The sequence below is a fragment of the Gavia stellata genome, chromosome 1 (genome assembly GCF_030936135.1).
Source record: "Gavia stellata isolate bGavSte3 chromosome 1, bGavSte3.hap2, whole genome shotgun sequence".
Taxonomy (NCBI): Eukaryota; Metazoa; Chordata; class Aves; order Gaviiformes; family Gaviidae; genus Gavia; species Gavia stellata.
Window position 1 is genome coordinate 113,488,421 of NC_082594.1, and position 25,027 is coordinate 113,513,447.

The 25,027-nt window shown below is 41.5% G+C and overlaps 1 protein-coding gene across 1 annotated transcript in view; it reads right to left on the reverse strand.

The window, feature by feature from the left end:
• GBE1 (1,4-alpha-glucan branching enzyme 1) overlaps positions 1 to 22,692 on the reverse strand; it is a 169,176-nt gene extending 146,484 nt beyond the window's left edge. Inside the window, exon 1 of the mRNA XM_059826351.1 lies at positions 22,598 to 22,692. Within this exon, the coding sequence (XP_059682334.1) occupies positions 22,598 to 22,692 (95 nt within the window). The remainder of the gene's footprint in view (positions 1 to 22,597) is intronic.
• Between the last annotated feature and the right edge of the window lie 2,335 nt (positions 22,693 to 25,027).

Sequence of the window (25,027 nt, forward strand, 5' to 3'; positions counted from 1 at the left end):
TAGTTTTTGCCACATAATTTATAAGTTAAAGTAGTTACTGACATGTGTAAGGTGAACTTTTACATCGATATTACCTGTTAACTGTTACAATTATAGTAACCACATATTCACAAGGAATTGATATACCTAGTTATCTCTATTTTAATTCCTTGTATACAAGTTATATAATCGCATAGTACACACTATACATGTATGTGTACGTATACACACATACAAAGTTTACTTAATATATATTAGGTATTGTCTCAAAGCATTCTGGAAATGTCAATCAATTTAATACCGACAAGAAATTCCAGAGTTGTCAGCACCAAAGTATAGAACGCTTGGGGGGGGGGGGGGGGGGGGGGCGATTATGGATGCAAGACTGTATTCATACTGGATATTATCCAATACTATAGATTTTTTTTCTTCTTTCTTAACCTTTTTAACCAAATATTACTGGTGCAATTTGAGTCTTTCTTCCTGGATAATTAAATTAGAACAAGAGACATTCCCTACCCCTGAGTACTCTACAACAGGTATGTGAAGCTACCACATCTTACCTTATGTACCTTCCTGCTACTGACTGGCAATCCCCCTCTAACTGCTACTGTCAGCCTCTCATTTATGCCAGCAATGGGATTCTTGACATAAAATTGTGTCAATATGAGTTTTACAAAACCTAGGACCTTACCCTACATTTCAGTCAGCTTTTGGTAACATTAAATCAAGTGCATCAGCCCTAATTCTACAAGGCTGAACTTAAAAATCCTGAATAAATCAACGGGGGGGGGAGGGGGGAACAGATGGATGACAAAGGACACCAGCCTCCAGGATGTAAAAGAACTTAAGATTAAGCTTTCAAGACAGCCACGATGTTCTTGGAGGCTTTTGAAGAGGTACCCATTACTATTACTATTTGGGGCAGTTGCATTTAACATGTCTTTCTTCCTTTGCAGACTTCCCTTAGAACAAATCAGCATACCTCTACATCATCAGGGAAGGAACCAGACAGTTTGACTCACTGCAGGGTGATGGCTAGAATTAATTTAATGCCCACAGTCTCTTACATACACAGCAAAGGGCTGTAAATGTCTCTATCATTTTAAGAAGGAGGAAGCCTGGATTCTTATAGTCCATCACTCTCATACTTCAAGAAAAATTCTTAATTATTCTCACATTTTTCTGAGCTGAGCATTTAGTGCCTTTAAGAATGTGCATGCTAAATGAACTATTATATTTCTTCTAAATGTTAAGCCATAGACAATCAGCAGGTGCACTGTTTGACAATGTTTACAGATATCTTTGTTCAGAAAGCCTGGTGTGCTGTCCCAACGCGTTATGCTACGTAATATGCTTGCATTTAGTTATGACAAAAAGCTTTCAGCAACAGACCAGACAGATAGAAGAGTCTCATAGAAAGGCTCTTTCACTACCAGTCCTTTAGTACAAGTCAGACATGTAACACAGGCCAGAACCACAGCCTCTTTCCCAAACCCAAAATATCACACAGCTGGTGCAGTTAAGTTTCATGTCCCACATGGAGTCACAGGAGCAAGATAAGGTCATTCAAGGTTACCAGCATGTGAGCTATAGGTGCTGTATCACAGAAGTGTGAGAAGGAGAACAATAGTACGTCTCAGGTCTAAACTGAACCTATGTTGTTTTTTCCTTTACATGTGTTGTACATACAGCTGACAAAAACAAATTTTCAACTTTCCAGATCACTCCTTGAGAGAAACTTAAGATCATCAATTATTTGTAATTAAGTATAAACTTTCAGATTGCTTACTGAGAAAAATCCACAAAAAAAGCAAAATTTTCATGGCACATCAGTGTATGTAAATGAACAATATGAACAAAAACTGATCCAGACAATATTAAAGAGCTCAACCTGGTAATTCATCTGGTTGGAGATATGCAAGAAATGAAACAAAGTATATTGCTTAAATAGTTAACAAGACATGGCCCTGGGAGAAGGAACAGGATGGCACCATGAATCAGTCAAGAAAGGAAATACCAAGATAAGCACAAAAGGGAACAAAACCGCTGATAAAACCAAAAAGAGAAAATTGCTTGAACTATGATTGAACTGTCTTAAGATACTAAAACACCCACCCTCGGGTAGGGAAACCCCTTACCAAGGAAAGCCCCTTCCTCACAGAATATGTGCAGTAAAAACAGAGGATGCTGTGACTTCAAGTGAAGATGAGGCACCTAAGAGCCAATGGGAATGAGGGTAACTACAATTAACTGTTAAAAGTACTGATAACTATTGCTCAGAATGTATAAGTGCTTAACCATGTATTAACCAAGATGTGCTAGCTTTGTGGAATGACCATCTAGCACCCATCTCTACACAGACATGAAATAAACAGGTATCTAGACTCTGTGTGTATTGGCCTCTTGCACACCAGGTAAAGAACCCAATCCCTCTTCTGTAGCATTGAAGAGTTGCTAGAACTACATTGCACTTAATGTTAATACTTGAATATTTTTTTTTGGGGGGGGGGGCACGTCACATTTATACTCCAACACAGCTAATATGGATTTCAACTCCCATAGACGACAGGTCCCCTTCGGGGGGGCTGTCCAGAGGAAAAGAGGTCCTGCCTGAGCACTATCCCACCTTGAGTCAACCATATTGCTACCTCCCTGTAGGCAGCCTCTTATCCCAGAGTATGCAGCTTGCACCACACAGCAAGTGAACAGTTCTCCCAGTTTTCGCTTCTGCCCTCATAAAAAGCAAGCTGCAAAGATAATTCTGATCTTGAGAACAACAAAAAAGATTTTCTATGCATACAAGAGCAGAAAGCTGAACGTGAGAGCCAGTACACAAAGCACACTACTGGAGCATGCTGTTTCACAGACACACAAAGCTGACCTGAAATTCTCCAACCTGACAGCTTTTACCAAGAGTCCAGATAGTTTTTTTTTCTTTTCAGGCACATGGTAGGGAAAAGGAAGATGAAACCACATCATTCTATTAAGACCCTTTAAGAGCATACAGGACCTAGTCAGCAGAGTTGGCTTCCCCACCAGCCCCCATTCAGCTCCTCTGCAGCACAGGCTCCTGTCACTCTCCAGCTCCGGGGCAAGCTCCAAGCAGGGGCCCACAGCCAGGACCTGCTCTTTGCCCACAACCTTCCTTTAAGTAAGGCTTTCCCCATTCCTTTCTTCACCCCAGTTTGGAGCAAAGCCAGGCTTTGAACTCCCCAAGCAATAGGGATACTCTTCTCTACATCATTCTCAGAGCAAGCACAAGTGGCCATGATACAATTGTATGTGTCAAACATTTCAAATAGCTCACAAACAGCCAAGATACAAAAACACACTACGAAAACTAGTGAAATCCATTCTGCTAAAAGTTTAAGGTAGCATGAAGGAAAAAGCTGTTCTCTAACTTATCAACATATTAAATTAACAGGCAAAAAGTTTCAAAATAAATATTTTGGCAGAGGCAGATACCTATTAACATGAGTGGCAGTGAACATGACATTTGGCAACTTTTTACTAAAACAAACAGCATGAAAAACCTATGCTTTGAAATGACATCTTGTCCCATTGCTGGTCAACTAGCTCTTTCTAGACCAAATTTCAGTATCAGGCACCCTCCATAGTTGCTTTAAGAATAAATTCTGAGTAACAACTAGCTGTCAAAGTGGTTTTCCAGTTTTTGGGGGGTGAGAAGCAGGGCGAAGACAGAAAGCAACAGAAACTATCCCAGCCTTTGTAAATAAATTATTAAATTTCCTTTTTTGTTTATTCCCCCAGAAACCAAAATAAAATTAGAAGCAAGTTTAACTTGCATCCAGGACAGGTCATTCTGAAGTCCCTTCAGTGAACTTCAAAGTTTGCTGACTGTAAGGGTACAGAAAGTCCTCACTGTTCAGACAGTTCACAGAGAAATTCAGAGGGGGCAGGGGGGGGAACCCAACACACAAACACCACCCTACCCCCCTGAAAAAAGTCACACAAAGCACATGCACGCACACACAGTAGACCCTTATCAATTCCATGAATAGCATACCTTGGACAGAATTGAATAGCCAATTCATCTCATTTCATTAACAACTTTGAAGACTGAAGAACAAATGCTGCCATATTATACAATCACTTGTAACTTCAGCTTGCGTTTGTAATCTCCATTACTTGCAAGCTGCATGGTCCCATGCCACCAGCTCCATACACACTGACAACATCCTCTACTGCCTCACCCCAGACAGCACTCATGAAAACTCCAAGTTTCATTAGTATGCAGCGTGTTCTGATTAATGTATTAAGAGTTATAACAATTATACACAATCAGCTATTGGTATGATACATTTTGCTCCAGAAATACTTTTGCTCCAAAAGTTTAAGACGCAACCCAGATGCGCCAGAGACGTTACAAGAACTATGCAAAATGAAAAATCAGTTTTAGATTACTACTAAGATGGAAGTCTAATCAAAGACCTATATACTTTCTCAAATCTATCTTTCTTTGTAATTAATTCTCTGGAGGGAATATCCTCCCAGTACCTTGTGAGCTAACCATGTACTTCACTTCTTTGCAAAAGAAAGATTTATTATCAGCCTCAGAATTCCAAACGCCCGAAAAATTATGAAGTGCTGGCTTGCAACACCCACAATACATACTACAGATTGCTCCTTGTGTGAGAAGTACACAAGAAATGTTTGCAAGGAAGATGAAAAATGGTTCTAGTGGTAGAAGAAAGCATGAATGAGGTAACTAATGTAAATAGCAAATACAAGGTGCAATGCAGAATATCCGTCAAGATCTGAAAACACACAAAAGGTTAGTATATTTTACCCTTTCATAATATTTAGTTAATTCAAGATTCCTTTTCAATAATCATGGGGGTTTTGTATTGTCAGAAATTTATCATGACATCTTTTTGGTTTGGCTGAGTTTTTGTAAGGTATAAACACTTCCCATAATATGTGGCATTCAGTGGAGTACTGACATGATTGTATCCAAGACACATTGCATCATGAATAGCGCAGAAACTATTCGTTTAAGTTTTGACAGTTACCTGTACTTCCAGGAATTTAACAAAAAACAGTTAATGTGATTCCACCTACTAGTAAAAATTTCTTAGTGATATCTACCCAGGATATCAGAACAGTATGAATTAGTGAAGAGTCACAGCGAAATACATCATTATTCTACCTGAAGGTTGATACTTATCTTGCTCACATACACACAATACAATGATGCAATTATTTAAGCTCCCTACATTTGACCAGCTGTCTCATCAGCTATCACAGCAGAGCACAAAGGAATGAGCCAGCAGAAGCAATACTCCACTACCAAAGTTAGAGATTGTGTGATCTGCAATTACCATGTCAATGCAATAACCATCATGAAAAGTAATACTACAGGTTGCAATTACAACCTGTTTGTTCCAGTCATCTTATAACAACCCTAACTATTATTTTAAAACCCTACCCACAAACAACCCCCATACCACACACTACTTCTTCATAGCTGGAAAACAGAACACAGCAGCAAGGTCTGACACTTTCCGAAGAAGATGTAACCCTAGGTTTCTGAAATCTCACTGGCTTCTGCCGAAATTTGCTTTGGCTAGATTGTGAAAGGTAGATGAAGCAAGGAATATTAGAATCTTATGGTAGTATATGTGACAGTATCCTAACGTTTTATCCTCAACAGGTCACCATCTATCCAGGCTTCCAAGTCAACAGAAGTTTTGAAACATTAGACTTAAAATCTGACATCCTACACTGCAACAGACCAGCTTGTTTGCCAGGGATATATGTAATTTTAAGATTGCTTAATAAGTATTTCTGTCATTCAAATAAAGTCATACATGTATCTGTATTAGGCAAGGCCTATCTTTGTAAAACCCCTAAATTCCATTTTTATAATCCTGATACCTAAAGAATAGAGGAAGCAACAATAAAGACAACAAAACCCATTGTGCTTATATAGCACAAAGCACACAAATTAAGTTGTACTAGAACAGAGCACAATTTTCTCACCAACTAGCAAGTTCTTTAAATGTGCTCAGGAACTACACATTCCCCAGTTATACTTCCCACTTTATCCCATATCACAAAGGGACCTTTCCTGAGTTCATCTGTCAAGACCACAATTTTCTCTTCACTGCAATCTCCTTGTAGTTTCTTTCATAGTTTACAAGTGGATCAGTTGATGAAAGAGTATCAATAGAAATAGCAGGAGAAAAGAAAATCTTAAGCCAAATACTCTAATCTAAAAAATGATGCATTCATTGCCAACACACATGTACAACACTAGTGCCATCTCTACTGTTTTCTGGATGCCTGTTTACATCTTACAGACTATTAGATTTTTATATTACCAGGTGAAAGCTCATATCACACTGAATTTTGAGGTTTCTACAATACCTCTTCTCTTCTGTAGGGGAATGAAAACCACAGCAGGAATACCACCTTGATGAAGTGCAGTGAGACCCAGAGCACTCTTGACTTTAACTGTTTTTTCACCTCTCTTCCACCTTTTTCAATAAGAGCTGTTCATGAAATCTCAGTCTTGGTCAGCCTATCCTGCACACAACTTTAGAAAGCCAGAAGAGAAATAATTTACAAGCTGCAGGGGATTGAGTACTTTCTTTGCATTGATATCTCAGAATCAAAAACTTCAGCAAAACAGATTCAGGAAGCTAATACACTACAGAGATACCAAAAAACACAACATGCCATACCTCCACAAAAAACCCTTCCTGGTTTAAAATAAAAACACTCAGACATCTGAAAGATTTTACTGAGATACACTACTAAAGTATGACATACAGTACAAAACCAGCCACAAATTACTGTTTATTCCTACTTTTCTGTTACACAGTTTCTTTGCCACAAGAACTGTTGGTCCCTCAACAGAAAAAATAGCTTATCCTTATTTTTCTCCTGATCATCACTTATGTTTTTGCATGACCAGAAACAAAGCTAGGGTTTGGAGCCATCATACCAAAATGACACATTTCTCTGTGCCAGAAGGAAGCAAGTGTCAACTTTCAACCACTCCAACAAGGTGGTAAACAAGCTGCTTTACTAATATTAAGGTTTTATGCCATTGTTTCTCTGATACAGTTCTGTCTTACCATCCTGCTCCAATTAGCAGCACTCACTGGAGATGTATCAGGAGCAATGCTACAAAAAGCAGCCCCACAAACACTAAAACACAGCACAAGCAATTTCTGGTCTTCATCCTCCTGCTTTTTCTCAACTAGTCATCATCGCTATGGCACTTGATTTACGGAACACCAAAGGCTAAAACATATACCTGTTCAACTCAACAATATGTATGTACTGTGTTCGTTTTAAATACTGTAACAGACATGATGGTAAGCACCATGTGGTCTAACACCTATCATGAAGTAATATTGATAGAATGAATGCCAGAAAAGGTTCCAAAGTCTGAAAGTCTTCTCCCCTCTGACAAATCCCTGGATTTCTTACAGCTCCTGGCAGACAACATAGAGACTAGGAAAGAAGACCAAGTTAGAAAACAGAATAAGGGAACAATACAACAAAGAATCTTTACTTTCTCAGCACATCTGTTGTTTTGAACAAGGACTGGACTGATGAAACTTATTTTGGAAAGTGTTAAAAAAATACAAAAATCACAGCAGTTTACTACTGTCCCATTGCTTTCCTTAGCACAGACTAAATGCTGTTGCTTGTATTAGGCAAACCTCATTAAGCATTTAAAGAAAACCTACCTGTGAAGAAATCTCAGTGTCATTTTTACAATTACTTAAACAGCCAACAACATACACTGCTGATAGAGTCAACAATGCCAAGAGCAGCCTTTGAAATTGATGACCCACAGTAACCAGTAGAGCCAAATACCCAAAGTCCAATCTGTTTCCTCCTAGTGAAGTACACAAATTGCACAAGTTTAGTCTCAAAATTTGTACTTCAGTCAATCACAGCAACATCTAAAGGACTTACACAAGTGCACCTAGAAGCTGTTTCTGACCTTTCAAACTGTGAAGACTATTGTTCTAAAACCAGGTTTACATTAGAAGCACTTGTTAATATATTAGCAAATGCTACTGGTGAGCAATATCCTTTTTGCTGCAGCAGTCCCTAATGTAGATGCCATTAGACCATGGAATTCATCGCTACAAGTTTTGTCTGGATTGGAGTGGGCACCAGCAACAATTTGTATTGTCAAAAGCATGCTCTTGCATCTATAAACTGTATTCCCTTACAGTTACTTCTCCAATATTGTACACTATACTGGCAATGTCTTTCTGTGGACATTTTCTACTTTCTGTGGACTTGATACCAAAGACTTAGACAATTTAGTTAGCGTACAAAGAACAGACCCCTTTGTGCAAACTTTGTACAGATAAGTTAAGAAGACATTGTGTCAGATGAACTGAAATATGCATTAGTTTTCCTGGAAACCGTCTGGATGTGGTGACTGGTTGTTTTGGGTTATGTTGATGTTGTTTACCTTGAGATAAACAGTATACTGAGATATAGCACCCTGGAGGAGCTTCTGGGTCTCCCGATAATGACCAACGTACAACCTTGCAACTTGGTACTGTTTACATACCAAAGTCAGTGAAATGCCCCAAAGGGGTGTCCGAAGGCTGACCCACCTCATTGTTAAAACCCACATCTCCTAACTAGAAAAGCCCCCAACCCAAATAAGCCCCCTACTCTCTGGGCATGCATAGTGAATTAAAAGAGAACTGTATCTTTAAGATGAAGTAAGAAAGGTACTAGTCAATAGTTAGCTAAGGGGTGGGACCAGTAGGTGTAACTAACTTTGTTAACTGTTTAAATACTTGTCATGATTTCAACCGGGTGTGCATGCTAGGAGGAGAAATCCCCCATGCATCCAGCACTGCAATAAACCAATGTCGGCTTTCTAAACTATCATTTGGTTTGGAGAGTTTTCTTGGTTACAATTTTCAGTAACAGACTTTCTACTTCAATAGCTCCCTTTTTCAGTTTCCCTGCCAAGTTACACAATGATTATCCAAGCTACACCCCAGAACTAAGCATTTTTGGGAAAGCACCTGTATAATTGAGCAACATTAACTGACAGGTACTGGATTTGTGCCAAACTACACTGATCCCTGCTATGTAAGGATGAACAAGCTGTTCAGAAGGATATCTGGAAAATAATCAGATCTTGACAGACATGGCATTTCCCACCTCTGTAGGGCCTGGGAGATGTTTCTGTCAGAAGTCGTTATGGTCAAAGTGTTCTGCAATGACACTTAATGGACATAATTGCCACTTACAGCTACCTCCATTTTAAGTTGGAAAACACTTAAAGTCAACCATGACTGTTGCTGAATGCTCAGTCTGATGCCTACTTTGATAACAATACATTATTTAAGATATTAGGGAAGGTGATGCCTTACTTGTTCTGCAATTCAAAGGCCCACAGCTCAGATGAAGTTTTTGCTTCTGGTATTAAAGTAAGTGTGGGTTTTGTTTATGAAACTGTTTCTATTTACTGTAAGCAAAAAACCTAATAGCTTGGCCAAAATACACGATGGCTGATAGTCACACTCAAAGACATCACTCATTATCTTCTAATACTCAGTCCACAACTTCATGGTCCAAAAGAGATCCTATTCAGAAGGCAAAGAAACTTTTATCCAGTCATTGTTACTGTGCAGTAACAACATTCCTCATTTACTGGCTGTGCTAAAATAGTTAACATCCAAGCACTATTTAGGTCCAAATTTGCTAAATTTTAAAGTGAGACTAATCATTAGGTCTATTTAGGTACTTAATCTTTTAGTAAATCCTTTCACTTCTTTCCCAGAATTCCCAAGTTGTAGCTGAAGTGCACACATCTCCATACACAAATTGCTGTTCTTGATTTTACCAACTATAGAACCTACAGCCAGCTTCTACCAAGTAAAGGTGTAAAGGACTAGGTTAACTTCTATACTATGAACACTACTTTCTCCATGAGCTGATAGCAGGACGAAAGAGTGGCAGATTTCTTTCTTCAGAAGTGTACTTTTGAACAATCAGATTTATAGACAGATTCTGCTCCTACCATCAAGAACTTCATCAGCATGAAGGAACTTTTTTTTTAATAAGATAACAAAAATACAAGTTAAGCAGTTTAAGTTTAAACAATATATGCATGAAAGCTGTTGAAACACATGGTACTGGGAGCCCTAAAGAAGACATTGTATTTGAGGAGCTGGTGACCTTGAACAGGCCCTATCCACTCTGTTGGGCCTTGTACTTAAGGCTTGAGAAGCCTGACCGTTAGCATGAGTAGCCAGCCACTGCATGGGAACCAGCCCGAGTGTCCCATGTCAGTCTGAGGACAAAGAGAATGTGAAATTAGCTTGTGTGCCGTCTTCAGTCCTAAAACATGCTCAGACCTGCCTGTGAAAAAAATAAACTTAAATCAGAGAAAAACACAGCTAACACTATGAATCAGCATTCACTTCATGGCAAATTCCAAGGATAGAGGGGTGGAATTCATACACAGCTAAATTTTCACACATAATGTCAGTACCTGACATTATCACTCTATAGATTAAGTCCGGTAGTTAACATCTCTAGCCTTCCCCAGTCTTACCCTCCTTCTGCAAACTTGAGCTTTTTATCCATAGTCTTTTCTGAGCAACATGAAAAAAAATACACATTTCATACATTACACTCTTATACACTGACATTGTAATCCAAGGCCCCTTTCTCAAAAACACTAAACTGTATCAGGCCAGCTAACAAAATTAGTACTTCTAATTTTTGAGGAAAGTTCTACATATACCTACCATCAAAATTGTGTGGTATCTAAAACTGTGTGGGCAGGGGAGGGAGATGAAGAGGGAGTCTTCAGTTTTGAGGTGGATTTATTTACATTAATTTACAGTGTTCAGTGACATAACAAGTAGTCAGATTTATGAACTCATACATTTATTTTACGATAACAAGTAAGTAGTAACTAGAAAAAATTTTCTGTCCAGAATTTTTTGATGATATAAAGAAAATCCAAAGCAGTTTGGCAAATAAATCTAAATGCTAACAAGCATTATTTATAAGTTTTGTGTCTGAAAGAATTAATCACTATAATCACATTCAAATTACACTGCAATAGCATTACTATTAAAAATCCGTTTGCTGCTATTTAAAAGAGACTGTTAGGAGACTGATTTTTCTTAAATACTTTCCAATTGTTTTAAACAGGATTAAAATAAAGCAGCAATATTTTGAAAAAAAAAACTTTCAGGTGTTTATAAAATTAAGCATTAAAGAACTCACTTTTATTAGAAAACTCATATCAAATATGCCATAGATTACATCAATGAATTCTATAAGCCATAGTTAAACTTGCCAATGAACCCCAGTGAAGGCTGGACACATACACATGCCAGCTAGAAACTCCTCCAAAAAAGCTCTCTGTGTGTATATACACTTGTGCCTTAAGTACATAAAATGCAATTAATAAAGATATTTTTATGTATTTTCACTAAAAGCTATAAGCACACGCTCAAATAGAAAACTTTACATCACTGAAAGTTAAGATGTAACCAGATACCTTGAATTTTCCACAGATTAATAGACAGCTACCTGCAGATCAAGTGACATCTCCACACAGTCCAGGCACAGGCCTTTCTTTTGAAAGCTTTGGGCATCGTCTTTTGAAAGCATCAGGGATCCTTTTTTTCCTTTTGGGGGGGGGGGGGGGGGGGGGGGGATGCCACGGGGGGAAAGGAGGAAACACACAAACCTTTCTGATACTGTCACCACTACTAAACTGCTGCCTCACTTTTTTTTTTTTAAACCCTTTGTCACTTCAGGCTCTCTCCCTTACTGCCTGACAAAACAGACAGTAATGTCTATTTTGATTTGCCTTCTTTAAGAAAGGGAAAAACTGTCTAGACTATGTATATAGACTGAAGTAGCTAACCTAAATATTAAGCTTTGCTGCAGTATCTCTCACATCCCTTTGGAGCTTGTCAATGAAAAGGTTGTTTTTCTGCTGGTTCTACATGCTGGAATTAGTTCAGTATCCCAAGAGTACCTGCTGTTGTTCAAAATAACTGCTGACCAGCGGCAAGAAAGTAGCGAAGAGATGAAGAAGAAAGCAAAGGGGCAATGAGGGTAGCATCCCAACTGAAAAAAGTGGGGGTAAGTAAAATTTAGTCTCCTAACTGGACCAAAGGGATAAGATAGTACAGACAACATACTACTTGCAAGGTGAAAAATTTAAATTATTTTGACACTGGTTATTTTTAAGCCATATTTTTATAAATTCACTTCCTCTAAGTGAGAATGAAAAGTGTACAGAATAAGTCTGATTCCTGTTGAAGGAAAGAAAAATGAAAAATGTTTGCCATCAGACTATGCTTCACTAGAAAACCTTATATACATGTTCATATAGCCCATGCCATTGGCAGTACTGGGCACCTACTGTCTACTCATGAGAACTGAAATATTTTAGTACAAGCAATATTCATGTATCGAACTTGAAAGATATGATAATCCATGAGCTTTCCAAAGATTAAGTTAAAGCCTGGCAGTTCGTGTCAACTGAGAGAGGGGATTTGTTTGTTCAGACAGCAGATTTGAGTAACCTGGCTCATTCAGCATGCAGAAGTTTTACCTTGTTCTCCACTACTTTAACATTCTCATAAAAAAGCTGTAGTCTAAACACACCCTGAAGTTGTAAAGCATGTCTTTCTCAGTTCTGTTCCCTCCTGTCTTAGGAAGGAGGGATTTTTTTTTTTTCCCCATTTCTCCTGTGTTTCTCCTAGGGATGTTAAGGGTTTTGGGGGGTGAGGAGGGCAACTGCAGAAGGGTGGGACAGAGAGGAGGTTACATCGAATGCAAGTCCAATCAAAATACAAACTGAGGAAGGATTTGAGAACTGACAAAAAGTATTTATTTGCCTTAAGTTCTTACCTTTGCGTACAAAGTATCTAACTTGTGATATTTTCAGTGGCCATCTCCAATTTCTTTTTCTCAAAAAAGGTGGATTTTATCTCTAAACTCTGGAAAGCCCCTGTACCAGCTCCTGTCCCAAATCATCACACCTACTATTTCACAAATGCTTTTATGTAGAGTTATTGCTACTGTTTGTGTAACAATACACACCTATTGTGCAAGTATTTACAATCAGCATTTGCTGTATGCCTCCATTTTCTCAAAGAAGATGGCACACCAAAGCAGTATGCAACAGTTCATATTTCTATTAAACTTGAACAATTTCCTAGATGAGTGGCATTTGGTAGGAAGAACTTTATGCAGGACAAATTAAATCTTGCTGAGAGCAATCAAAAATTCATAATTTCAAAACGAGCTGCGTAAATCTTGGAATGGAAAGCATTAACTTACAGCTTACCAATCCCTGTCAAAGCAGGAACATTTACACTGTGGATATCTACCCCAATAGGTATCAAACAATGATGTTAACAGTAAGAGTTGCTTGTGTAAACAGGGATGTCCAAGAGCATTTTAGCCAGCCTAAAATACCCAAGGTACCTGCTTAAGCCTGGCACATACAACAGAATTTATTAAACTTCTATTTTTTTGCTGGGATAGCAGGTACAGTACAATCAGGATACTTCCTAAAGCTGCTAAAATGAGCTGCTGACTCCCATGTTTATGCAATGAATTCATTGTAGAGGGGCAATTTCCAAACAGTTGTGGTAGTGCAGTGTATTTTCCTTTAAAACATACAGTAACTCAGCAAGATTTTAACAGGAGTCTTTTAGACAATCCCCCCTAGCCCTCCTGCCTTTTTTCCAAAGCAATTTACCAAATGCTTATACATCCAAAATCTTAATCTGATGACAACATCACATTCACGTGTGACCATGGGGGATGCCTGCAGGCACACATCCTGCACATGCATGTAGCCTGCCTATCAGTGACACACTAGGAAAGAGAAAGTGCCGTCAAAACAAAAATCTGGCCCCACACACACAGTTGGCACAGAGGGACTTGCCTAAACAACCATCTAATGCATTGTTTTGTCAAAGAAATCCTCACACTAACTGCAATAAACTACCTACATCCATTTGTGATCAGCACTAAAAGTTTATTTTCCACTTGTCCCAATACAGTGTCTCCTAAAGAGCCTTCTCTATCAGCTCCCTCTTTCCAAAAAGATGAGCATAAATAAAGATCAAACCCTAAACATTGCCCAGAAATAGAAAAATAAGTCTCTTCCAGTTGCACATCTTCGCAATGGTATTTAACTACCCTTCAAGATCAATGAAGTCTGTTTGCATATGTTAGCTTATCCACATTCCTATAAGCCTTTTCTTAACCAAAAAAGTGGGGTTTTGGTTTGGTTTGGAGTGGGAGGAATTAAAGAAGAAATACTGATCACTTGAAGCCCACAGTCTCTCAAACTATTACCTGAGCAAGATTTCTCTACTTTCTTATTCCTTCCTACCACAAAGGACATCATCCTTACACAGATGCCTCATGCCAGCATCACTTGGAAGTGGGAGGACCCAGATCCCAACCTCACCTTGAGAACTGTGGAACACACAAATGGAGACAAATCACTCAATGAATGTAAGACTAAGGGCCAAAACTCATGTTTTCTATTCCATGAACTAAACACTTAGAATTTAATTTTGTGTGTGACTGAGCACCACTCAATTCCTTTTGCAGATCTAGGCTACTTTTTTTTTAACTTAGCATAGCCTTCTGGCAGTGCTACACCTACTTCAAGGAGAGCAAGTTCACCCTTACCAGAACTTCATGCCCCACTGTGAACTTACTTTCTCTCTCTAACACTAAGCACAACAGCAGACATGCTAGCACAAAGTCCAGCAACACAGCACACCAGAACAGCAAGGACACATGTGAACCGTAAGTATACTGTACCTGAGCAACAGTGCCAAAGAAAGGAGGAGGGTGTCAAATAGAAAGCATTAGAGCTACCACTACCTTCAAGTAACATCAGTCAATACAATTGGAGCTGCAGGTTTAAAGAAACTGTCAGTAAGGCTTTTTTTTCTTAAGTGTAGCAAGAGAGTAGGTTAAAATAAATTTAGCATTAGAAATACCCAGATTAATGGAACAGTTTCAAGATACCCACATAAGTGAACTTGTTGACCTGGGTCATTAGACAGGTCTTCAGACATCTATTCTGAGATATTAGATCAATGGCCTACACCAGATTTTAATCGCAAATGATGTCCAGGTAACATTCATTGGTAAGGTACTTCCAACGGCAACATGAGGTAAAACAGACTGTTGTTCTAAGCAGCTTGGAGGCCTGTTCTTCACGGCATGGACTGGAATCATCACTAAAAACTGGCCTTCAACTTGTTCACGCAAGATGCTATGAGAATGTCAAATAAGTTGTCAGATACTTGGGGAAGAGGCAAGCCATATTACAGCTACAAACTTTTTTTGCAGAATAATTTTTCCCAGAGGAAAATCCATTTTACATACAAAAACCTGATCTTGTTACACCTGACACATTGCCTTAAGATATTATCTTCTTTTTAAGCTAATGAATAACTGTATGACGCAGAGTTTCGTAAGTACAAAGTAAACTGAAGCATAAGCAAGACATTTTAGACCTCTTGACACTGCACAAGTGAAAAGGAGCTTCTTTTGTGGAAAACAGAAGATGAAGGAGCAGCTAGGATTAGAAGGCATAGTGGGAGTAAACAGAAGGTAACAGGGAGACGAAAGATAAATGTGTATACATAAATATTGAAACTGAACAGGGGAGAAAAGCATCTTCATGAGATAGGATGTCAATTTAAGACAGTCCTCCATAATAACAATGCTATCTTTACAGCTTGAAAGTAGTAAGAAACATGCATAAATACTTGAATTTAAAGTATTCAGCAAGACAAAGGTTTTCCTCACTATTACAATGAGACAGTAATTAGATTCCTGGTCACGTAATCTACTGTTTTAAAATCCTGGGCAAATTCTCAGACCCCATTCAACATCCTCAGACATGTTAACACTATGTAACAGAGCTGAGGGGGACTCCACTCAGTTTTTCAGAGTAGTTAGTTTTAATTTGTATACAGAGGCAACTGCCATGTTAACAAAATGCAATACCTACATCTTAATACTTTCCTGCCTTTTTGTAAAGCTAGCAGCTATTAAGACAATTGCCAACTTGAATCTTTTGGTGAGTACTACAACCAGTTATACATATACTAAAATGTAACTACTTCATCACAGACTTAAAAATTAAGGTCATCAGCGATGCAGTCAGCTGTCCTTGTCAGGGTTAGCGATCCTAATGCACAAGAGCACTCTAAAGACTACCATAATGCATAAGCATATATTCCATTAAACTGACAGGTATTGGTCTAGAATTGGGCTCTAGAATAATTCTGAGTAGTTCAGCAGAAGTTAACTGAACTTACAGGATGCCACCAAAAAAGAAAAATACAGCAATGTATGACACTATTTTGTGACATTTAGTTTTGCACACCCAATACAGCAGCCTGTGTGAGATAAAACAGAAGAGGAAAATCCAGTTTTTCTGAGTTAGCATCATGACTCCCTACACAGACGATACATAGTAGTTGTGTTAACTCTATGCCAGATCTTATTCCAGCCTTTCCCTCCTCCCCATCATCATCTAAAACTAGGATTCCAGCTGGGTCAGTCAACTTCCATTCCCAAACTTGCTAGACCCCTGTGGTTGCCTTCCTACTCAGTCCTGTCAAACCCAATCTGACACCTTTTCTTTTTCAATACCTCAGTCAAGTACCCACCACTGTGCATCTCTTAAAATAGAAAAAGAGACAGAACCATCATAAAGCAGCAGCAATCTGATAATAGGTAGATACATACAGGAGAATGAGAAGTATTTCCCTTCGGTAAGAGTGGAGGGCTCCAAGAACCCTACCAGAAACCTATGAACCATTTGACAGACATCTTATTAATTGATACAGCTACAAAAACCACTGAGTAGATGTCTCAGTCTTCTCAACCAAAACCTCACCAACACTTTAGAAGAAATGGGACCTTCTCTCTCTCTCTCAAACCATACCTATGGCCAAGTACTACAGCCAGTATTTTGTCTGGCTGAACAAATCAGTGTCCTGTTTGATGCTTTCATCAAGATAAAGACTGAAGCTACACAGTGGTACATTTTTACTTATTTACTCTATAAATTGAACTATTAAAAAAATCTTTCACTGAGGACTACATAGTCAGCAGATTACAGAGGCAGTTGCAGGCACTGGTAAAATATAATAAGCCATGCATGTTGTTATAGCAGAAAATTCTAATGGGCAGCACTTTCTAACACCAGTTTGTAACCCCATAAAATGCAATTACACCACAGGCATTAATGGTTTTAATTGAACCAATTATGTTCTAAGAGGTAAAAGACTAAAAAATACATAGTAAATTATGCAAAGTCTTTAGCCTAAATAACATTTGGGAGTTAACAAAATACTTGTGAGAAAACACATCACAGATGGTCAAACAATGTAGCACAGTGATACCTATGCAAACACCACTATCACTTGGGGGTTTTTTTGTTTGTTTTTTTAAGTAGATTCTTGTTTCAAGAATAGCATGTGGTTTGGGTCAAGGCTGAATGGTTCACTATATATACACACTGAAAGGATTGCCCCCCCTCCCAAAGACAATACCCCCCCCCCCCCCAACTCAGCATCAAATTCAGGCATCCAGAGAAAGGCAAAACTACGGATTTTATTTTTACACATACACACTATTTGCAACAACATGCCCATGCATGACAAAGAACTGAGGAGGGAATGTGACCAGAAGTCTCCTTCTTCCCACTAGTTGCTCATTCAACTATGGTAGTCCATACTCCATGCTTAGGACTTAACTAGGTCCTAGCATCACATTTTAGGCATAACTTATCTAAATAAGCACTTTGTTCCCATCAAAGCACCCATTCAGTGCTTCAGGGCTTTATTAAAAAAGGAAAAGAATCAGCTGTCTAAAGCAGGAAGTTATACTTCATGAAAGGTTAAAGGAGACAGTCCTTGAAACCAAAAGGAAAATTTTCAGAACTTGAGGCAACATCATGATTCATTTCGTCATGAATCTGGCAATTCTCAAAATGAATCAGTATCATTATATTACACTGTAGAGTCCAGACCGATGTAAGTAAAGCCTGTCTATCCTTCAACACCTCCATCCAAAAAAAAAAAAGGAAAAATAAAAGAATATGCAAAGATCTCAATATTAGGCATGCTGCCATGCAGACATGGTCACCCGCCTGGGGGTGAAGGGCCACAGCGCAGGGTAGGAAAGGTGGATGTGAACAACTCCAGCAAGATAGGGCTGCACCTGCTCAAGGCACAGGCGAGCAAGGACAAGCTAAGGCCTCTGTAGAAAGCCAGCTTCCTTCCTGGTCTGTCTTCTACTACCTATGGTGCACAGGTAAAGCCTGAGAGCACTGGGTTTCTCCAGAATAGAGATGAAAAAGCTAATTTGGGAGGCATGGGTTGCTAATGTCTGCTTACAGCCTTAAGCTATCTAAAGGGACAGGTTGGGGGGGAGTACCTAAAGCAAAGAATGAGCTAGGCTCTTCTCCAAGGTACACAGGAAAAAAGAAACCAGAGGCAACAAAGTTGCAGCAAGGGAAGTTACAGCATTAAGAAAGAAATTTTCACAATGAGGGTAGCCAAACACTAGGAAAGGCTGCCCAAAGAGGCTATGGAAGCATACCCTCAGAGATCCAGCACAACCCAACAAGGTCCTAGGCAACCCAACACGAGAAACATCCCTGCTTTGAGTGTGAGAACAAACCATTATAAGCAAGTTAACTGTGCATTCTGTAACAGTCATGCATAAACAGTTGTAAAATTTTCCACTAGCAATAGTCTGTCTATGCCAATACAGTGCTATGGATTAAACAGACAGGCTCAAGCCCAAAGGATGAGTCAACAACCTGCTGGTATTACTGCCAAGAATAGACCCTGAATCTTTTATTTCCCCTCCCTTCTGCAGAAGAACATACTGTTACTAAGCAAGACAAAGGAAGGACTATTTTTAGATGGTTTTGCACAAGGCATAGTAAAGATCTCCACAGACAAATGTTTAAAAAGCTTTGTTTCTCAAGCATCCTTAATCCTCTGTCAAAATCCCCAATTTTTATTTCTCTAGACAATACACAGTATGACAGCTATAAGCTACAAAATTCCCATCAGTCCTTAATTATTTTGTTTAATATTAAGCCAAGTCAACATCATTGCAAACTTTAAGAAGAAATCTAGACTACTACAGTAGAAGTACCCATATATATCGTATTTGATCAAGTCTGGTTCACTTCTGTTCTTTCCCAAAGCTTCCCAATCCAAGCAAGTAAATCACTTTTGGTGCTACAGGGTGCCAGCCGCAACAGCTGCCTCCTGTCCCCTTCGTCGGGAATACTCAACCTTCTGAACTGAAAGACTACATGTATCTTTGTTGTTTAAACTATTCAAGTGGAGGAAAAAAAAATGCCACTGGCTGGGAGTATCAGGAGCAAAGGTAGAGAGAGAAAGCCAGCCAGTGGTATCAGAAGGAATAATGAACAAATTGTTACTTGTTCAGCAGTTGAGTGGTATAATTTCTATCCAGTTTTCCTACTCTACAAGAGTAAAGGAATTGCTAATACCAAATATATATATTAAAAATTAGTCCTCCTGCGATGAGGCCATGGCAAGCAGTTGACAGTCGATCAACTCCTAACACATAGATTCGCTCAACAGCACATATTCCTGGTTGCTTCATCACAGCCTTTCCTACACTATGTGTGGGATACATCTGATCCATTGGGTTACTTAATGAGAGGCCCCACAAATGCATGATCAACATTTAAGTCACCATTTAAAATAACTGCTACCTTTCTAGAGGCGTAAGAATTTACTGCCAGTAGGACTTAAAATTAATATGTGCAACTTTAACTTTGAAGCTCCAAGAATACATAACAAGTAAATACATTTCTGCTTCTAGACAGCTTGCCACATTTATTTTGCTTTACACTTTTACTTGAAGTACTAGTTATGCAAGTGCCATATCCTTATGTAACTGTATTAATCCACACAGTATTCAACTCAAAGACTGTTTTCAGGTCTAGCTCCCATCTCAAAAGGGGCCAGGAAAGACAGCAAAGGACCAGACATGTGGTCTACCTTCATACAACGACCAGTTACAGAGTCACTGAATCATTAAGATTGGAAAAGACCTGTAAGATCATTGAGTCCAACCATCAACCCAACTCCATCATCCCCATTAAACCATGTTCTGCAATGCCACGTCCATACGTTCCTTGAACACATCCAGTGATGGTGACTCCACCACCTCCCTGGGCAGCCTGTTCCAATGCTTCACCACTCTCTCAATGAAGAAATTTTTCCTAATATCCAGCCTAAACCTCCCCTGGCACAACCTGAGGCCATCTCCTCTTGTCCCATCAGTTAAACACATCAGGATCTTTCAGCCTGGAATAAAGATAACATAGCTCTGGACTGCTCAGGATTTCATCAACACAGTGAACAGTTGTGCAGGGCTGTTCACCACCTCCTCCAGTGCAAGAACTGGAGAAAAGTAAGTGAAACGCACATACTGGAGGCTCAAAACACCCCAGAGAACTGGTTCCTCACACAAGCAGCAATTAGGCTGCAACACTCCTTTCTCCTGGGCACTCTTGATGCAAGAACGCTAGATAAAAATGCTCCTGGAGGTATTAAATATAGACAGAATCACAATTCATGGAAGCTGGGATGAGCATTGCATGGAGATACCAACAGGCATTTCCCTGCGCTTACACTCTTCCTCCTTGGCACCCTCTACCTTCCACAGAATGAAAGATAAGATGGGCTTGTTTGGGCATGGAATAAGACATTCCATTTATCACAGGTTGTCAAAAAAGTTTTCCTTTATTCTTTTAAACTAATTAACAGTATACATGTCTCCATAATAATTATATGGTAAGTGACCAGTTTGAGGTTCAGAAGCCAGGAAGGGACAAGATACAAACAGGATCATCTGAAGTTCTGTGCTTGAGATGGATGAACCTGGGAAGTACACAAAAGTTTTGAAAACTTGCTGTGTTCAGCACAGCTATGCTATCCTCAGTAATACAAACACTATCATCCACCATGTGCCCATTTAGATGGCAGGCACATTTGGGAAGCCCAGATGTTTTAATGAATGGTTTTATTGAGAGCCAGATCCACCCACTTATTACTTCCTACACCCTGGCACCCCACTGAAAGAATTAGGTGTTTTGCAGCCCTGCGTACATTACCACAAGCTTGCCAGGAATTATGGTTTAAAATGCTCAGTTATTCTATCATTAAGAGATTACAATTTGAGTAAATGCTCTGTAAATCAGCCTAGCAGCTTACTCAATCCTTAATCCCATTTTACAAGATCTACCCTTACCACTATTCTCTGCCAGAACCCAACAGGACACCTGGTAACGCTAAGCCAAAAGCGCCATGTATAACATAGTAAAGAAAAAAGCCAAATGCTTTAAAAAAAAAAAAAATCAAATTCCCTCTTACTTCCCTCCCACACACAGAGTTTTCCAGACTTCTGGGATATACAGCATTAGTCAGTACTACAATTTTGATTATCAGAGGACCACTAGTGAAATGCAACATACAAAGTTGCACCATAAAAACCTCCCAGTTCCTGTTTTCAAACAGCCAGTGAGGTCTTAGCAGTCTTTCAAGGCCAGCAGTTTGGCTCTGCAGGATGCAGGTCGCCTCTGCCTGAGCTGCAGTTGGCAGGCTCTCACCCAGTCCTGCCACCCACCCCGGCCAGAGGGTTGGTGTCACAGTTCCTGGCGAGAAGCAGAAAAAAGGGATGCTCAGACCGGCAACCTGAAACCTGAAACTAACCTAACGCACACTCTGCTACTGTATCATTTGTAAGTCTGATGAACAGCTGAGCTGGGGATTCAGGGATATCTCCAAAAATGCACCCAAAGAAAAATTCTCCAGGAAGAGGAGATTCAGGAGCAGTTTTTTTACAGGTTACCACAGCTGGACTGAAAAAACATTTTTATTAGCGACAGCGAGTCGGCTAACCGCCCTCACAAGCTGCCCACGGCACTTCCCCCGGCGGCACACCTGCCTGCCCTCCAAGGGCCAGACTGGCCTGTGAACCAGCCCCCCCCCCGCGCCGTAACGAAGCGATGCCGCTTTTAGGCAGGCCCAAGGGGGACAACGAAGACGCCTGAAGCGCCGGAGAGGCTGCGGGGGACGGGACGGCCTCCCACAACGCTGGCGACGCCGGCGGAGAGGCCCGCGGCGGAGGCCTCCCTGCAGCGGCACGCCATGCTCGGCTCAGGAAGCCCTGTCAGGCCCCGGCGGCGGCTCCGCCCGCGGTGGAGGCGCCCCGTCGGAAGGGCCGCCGCGAAAGCCCCAGCTCCGGGTCCGTCCCCCCCGCCGCCGCCGGGGCGGGAAGCGCAGCCGCCCCGGAGGTGGCTGAGGAACAGCCCCGCCGCGACGGGGAGGGGAGGGGAGAGGAGAGAGAGGGAGGGGACACCGCCCGCCCCGCGGCTCCCCCCTCCCGCCCCGGCGCCCCCACAGGCGGGCGGTCGCCGCCTGCTCTCCCGCCGCCCCTCACCCTACCGAGGCGGCGCTCCCCTCCCCGTGGCGCAGGCCTAGGCCGCCGGCAGACGAGCGGGCCGGGGCAGTACCTGCGCTGGAAGTCCGTCTCGAAGGGGGCCAGGTAGGGGTCCCGCTCCAGCAGCTGCGGCAGCTTCAGCGGTTGAGTACTAACGGCGGCCGCCATCTTGCCCGCCGCGGGCTGCGCGCCGCGCCGCTGCTATATACACCCGGGAAGGGGGGCCGGGGCGGGCGGGCGAAGCGCCCCCTGCCTCGCACCGCCCGGTGCCGCCCACCGGCCGGGGCAGCCCGCCGGGACCCGGAGGCGGCCGCCTCTGCCGCCCCTCCCAGCCGGCTGGGTTTCGCCCGGGTGCGCTGCGCTTCCCCCCCGCTGTGCCCGGGGCGGCAGTGTCCATGCTCCGTGTGCCTCCGGGGCTGCGGGAGGCGAGGCGGGGCGGTGTTGGGGGGAGCCCGTGTCCCTGCTTCCCCTTGGCGCGGACGAGCGAGGGGTTTGTTTTCGCAGCCCCGGCGCTCTACCCGCAGGGGGGTGGTAGCGGGAAGCGGGGAGAGCAGCGTAAAATGAGCCGTTCTCCTCAAAACGGTGTGGGGTGTCGGGGCGGGCGGAGGCGGCGGCCTGCGGGGAGACGGCGGGCCGGGTCTGGGCCGCGGCGCTGGCGGAGCCACCCCTGAGGCGAGGGAGTGCTGCCGCTCTCGCTGCGGAGCCCCGAGCGGCGCCCCGGAATGCTGGCGCTGAGGGGCTGGGCGGTGAGGGGAGGGGGCGAGCTCTGCTCTGTCGGTAAAGGGAATTTTAAAAGTAGCTGTCGGAGCCCACCTCCCCGGCAGAGCAGGGCAGGGAGCCGAGACGGCAGGAGGGGGGTGTCTGCCGTCGCTTGGCGGTCCGCGGTTTGTTTTCTTGGTGCCTCTGATGTCTTTTTCAGTGTGTCTGTTGCCGGGTGAATTCTGCATTCACAAACAGAAAAAAACCCCACACCACCACCCCCCCACCCCAACAGATCGGTGTCATCATGAGTGCTGGAATAAATTTCTGAACTGTTTGATAGGGTGCTGGAGTGCCTACAGACAAGCTCAGCAGAACAAGACTCCGGGGGCATCCATGAGTTCTCATAAACAGTGTCTGTACAGCAAAATGTCTCTTTACTGGACACATAAAAAATCCTAAACAAAGTAAGATTAATTCAGTTGATCCTAATGCAGCTCTACATGCTGAATAGCACAGGTGGATTGCTGTGGAAGTTTTTGACCTAATATCAGCATGTGTTGTTTTTGGATCGGCTGCCGAATATCCAAGGCAGCTAATCACTAGCCTGACCATGCCTCCAGGCCATAATTTAGCACTTTTATTTAAGGTCGAGCAATTTTGCTTTGTTTAGCCATGTAGTGAGAACATTTATTTAGAGGCCTGTGTTGAATGTTTTTCACCCACAATTTGTAAAGTTTTCAGCTCCTAGATACCTTACCTCATTTCCACAAGCATCTCCTGAATTGCTCTTCTGGGTTTGTAACTCATCTCCCCTATCTTGGCTTCCTCTGAATTTTAGTGCTGCTTCCCCTTCCTGTCTGCCAAATAACTAACAGCACAGCATGTCATGAAGGTTAGCAGTTCATTTATTACTTTACCCAAAATAGGCTATAGTCAAAGTTTACATAATGATTTGTTTCATCAACAGTGTACGTTTAACTACACTGTATTTCCTTCCTTGCAGCAGTTCCTAACTACACACATAAAAATCCAAGTACTTTTGTACTTTTTTCCTTACGGAGTGCAACAAGCATTCCCTGTCCTAAGAATGAGTAGGGCAATACTCATCCTATTTGCTATAGCAGTTGCCCCAGCAGGAGGCCCAAGTAGTTTTTGTTTGGTTCTTGAAAGAAGTAGCATCTCTGCTGTAGCAGAACTACTTATCATATCCAGCTCTGATAGATGAGATTTTCTTCTTTTCCCAGTGTCCACCATTTCTTCATTCTCACTGGAGACTGAAAAACTGTTTTTAAAATTACCTGTGCTTCTCAAAACTTTCTGCATGGCAGTGATTCCAGTGCCTGTGCTAAACCAAAGTTCGACAACTCTTACCATCTTCTTATTCTTGCTTCTTGCATCATACAATGTGTATCGTGTTCTTTTGCAAATGCGTCACTCTCATTCTCACAGTTAACTAGTTTGGCAAACTAAAAGGAGAGACATTCCAGCTGATTATCAAAAGCCAGGAAATTGGCTTTTTACAATAGTTAGGTATTACCTGTGCTGCTGCTTTGGGGCTTTCAGCTGTTCCATACTGAAGAGATTGCCTGCTGTTGAAGTGGAGGTAGGAGGGCAACTCCTGCAGCCTTGGAGTTCATGAGTGTAGAAAACAGGAGCTTCACTCTTAGTGCAGTCTCTTTGGTTTTCTTCATTGTCAGAAAGCTCAAGCAAGTTCACAGCACCGTTATTTGCTGTTTGGCGTAAACACAAGTGAGAGATTTGTAAATCAGCATTAGCAATTTGTGTAAACAGTAGGAATATA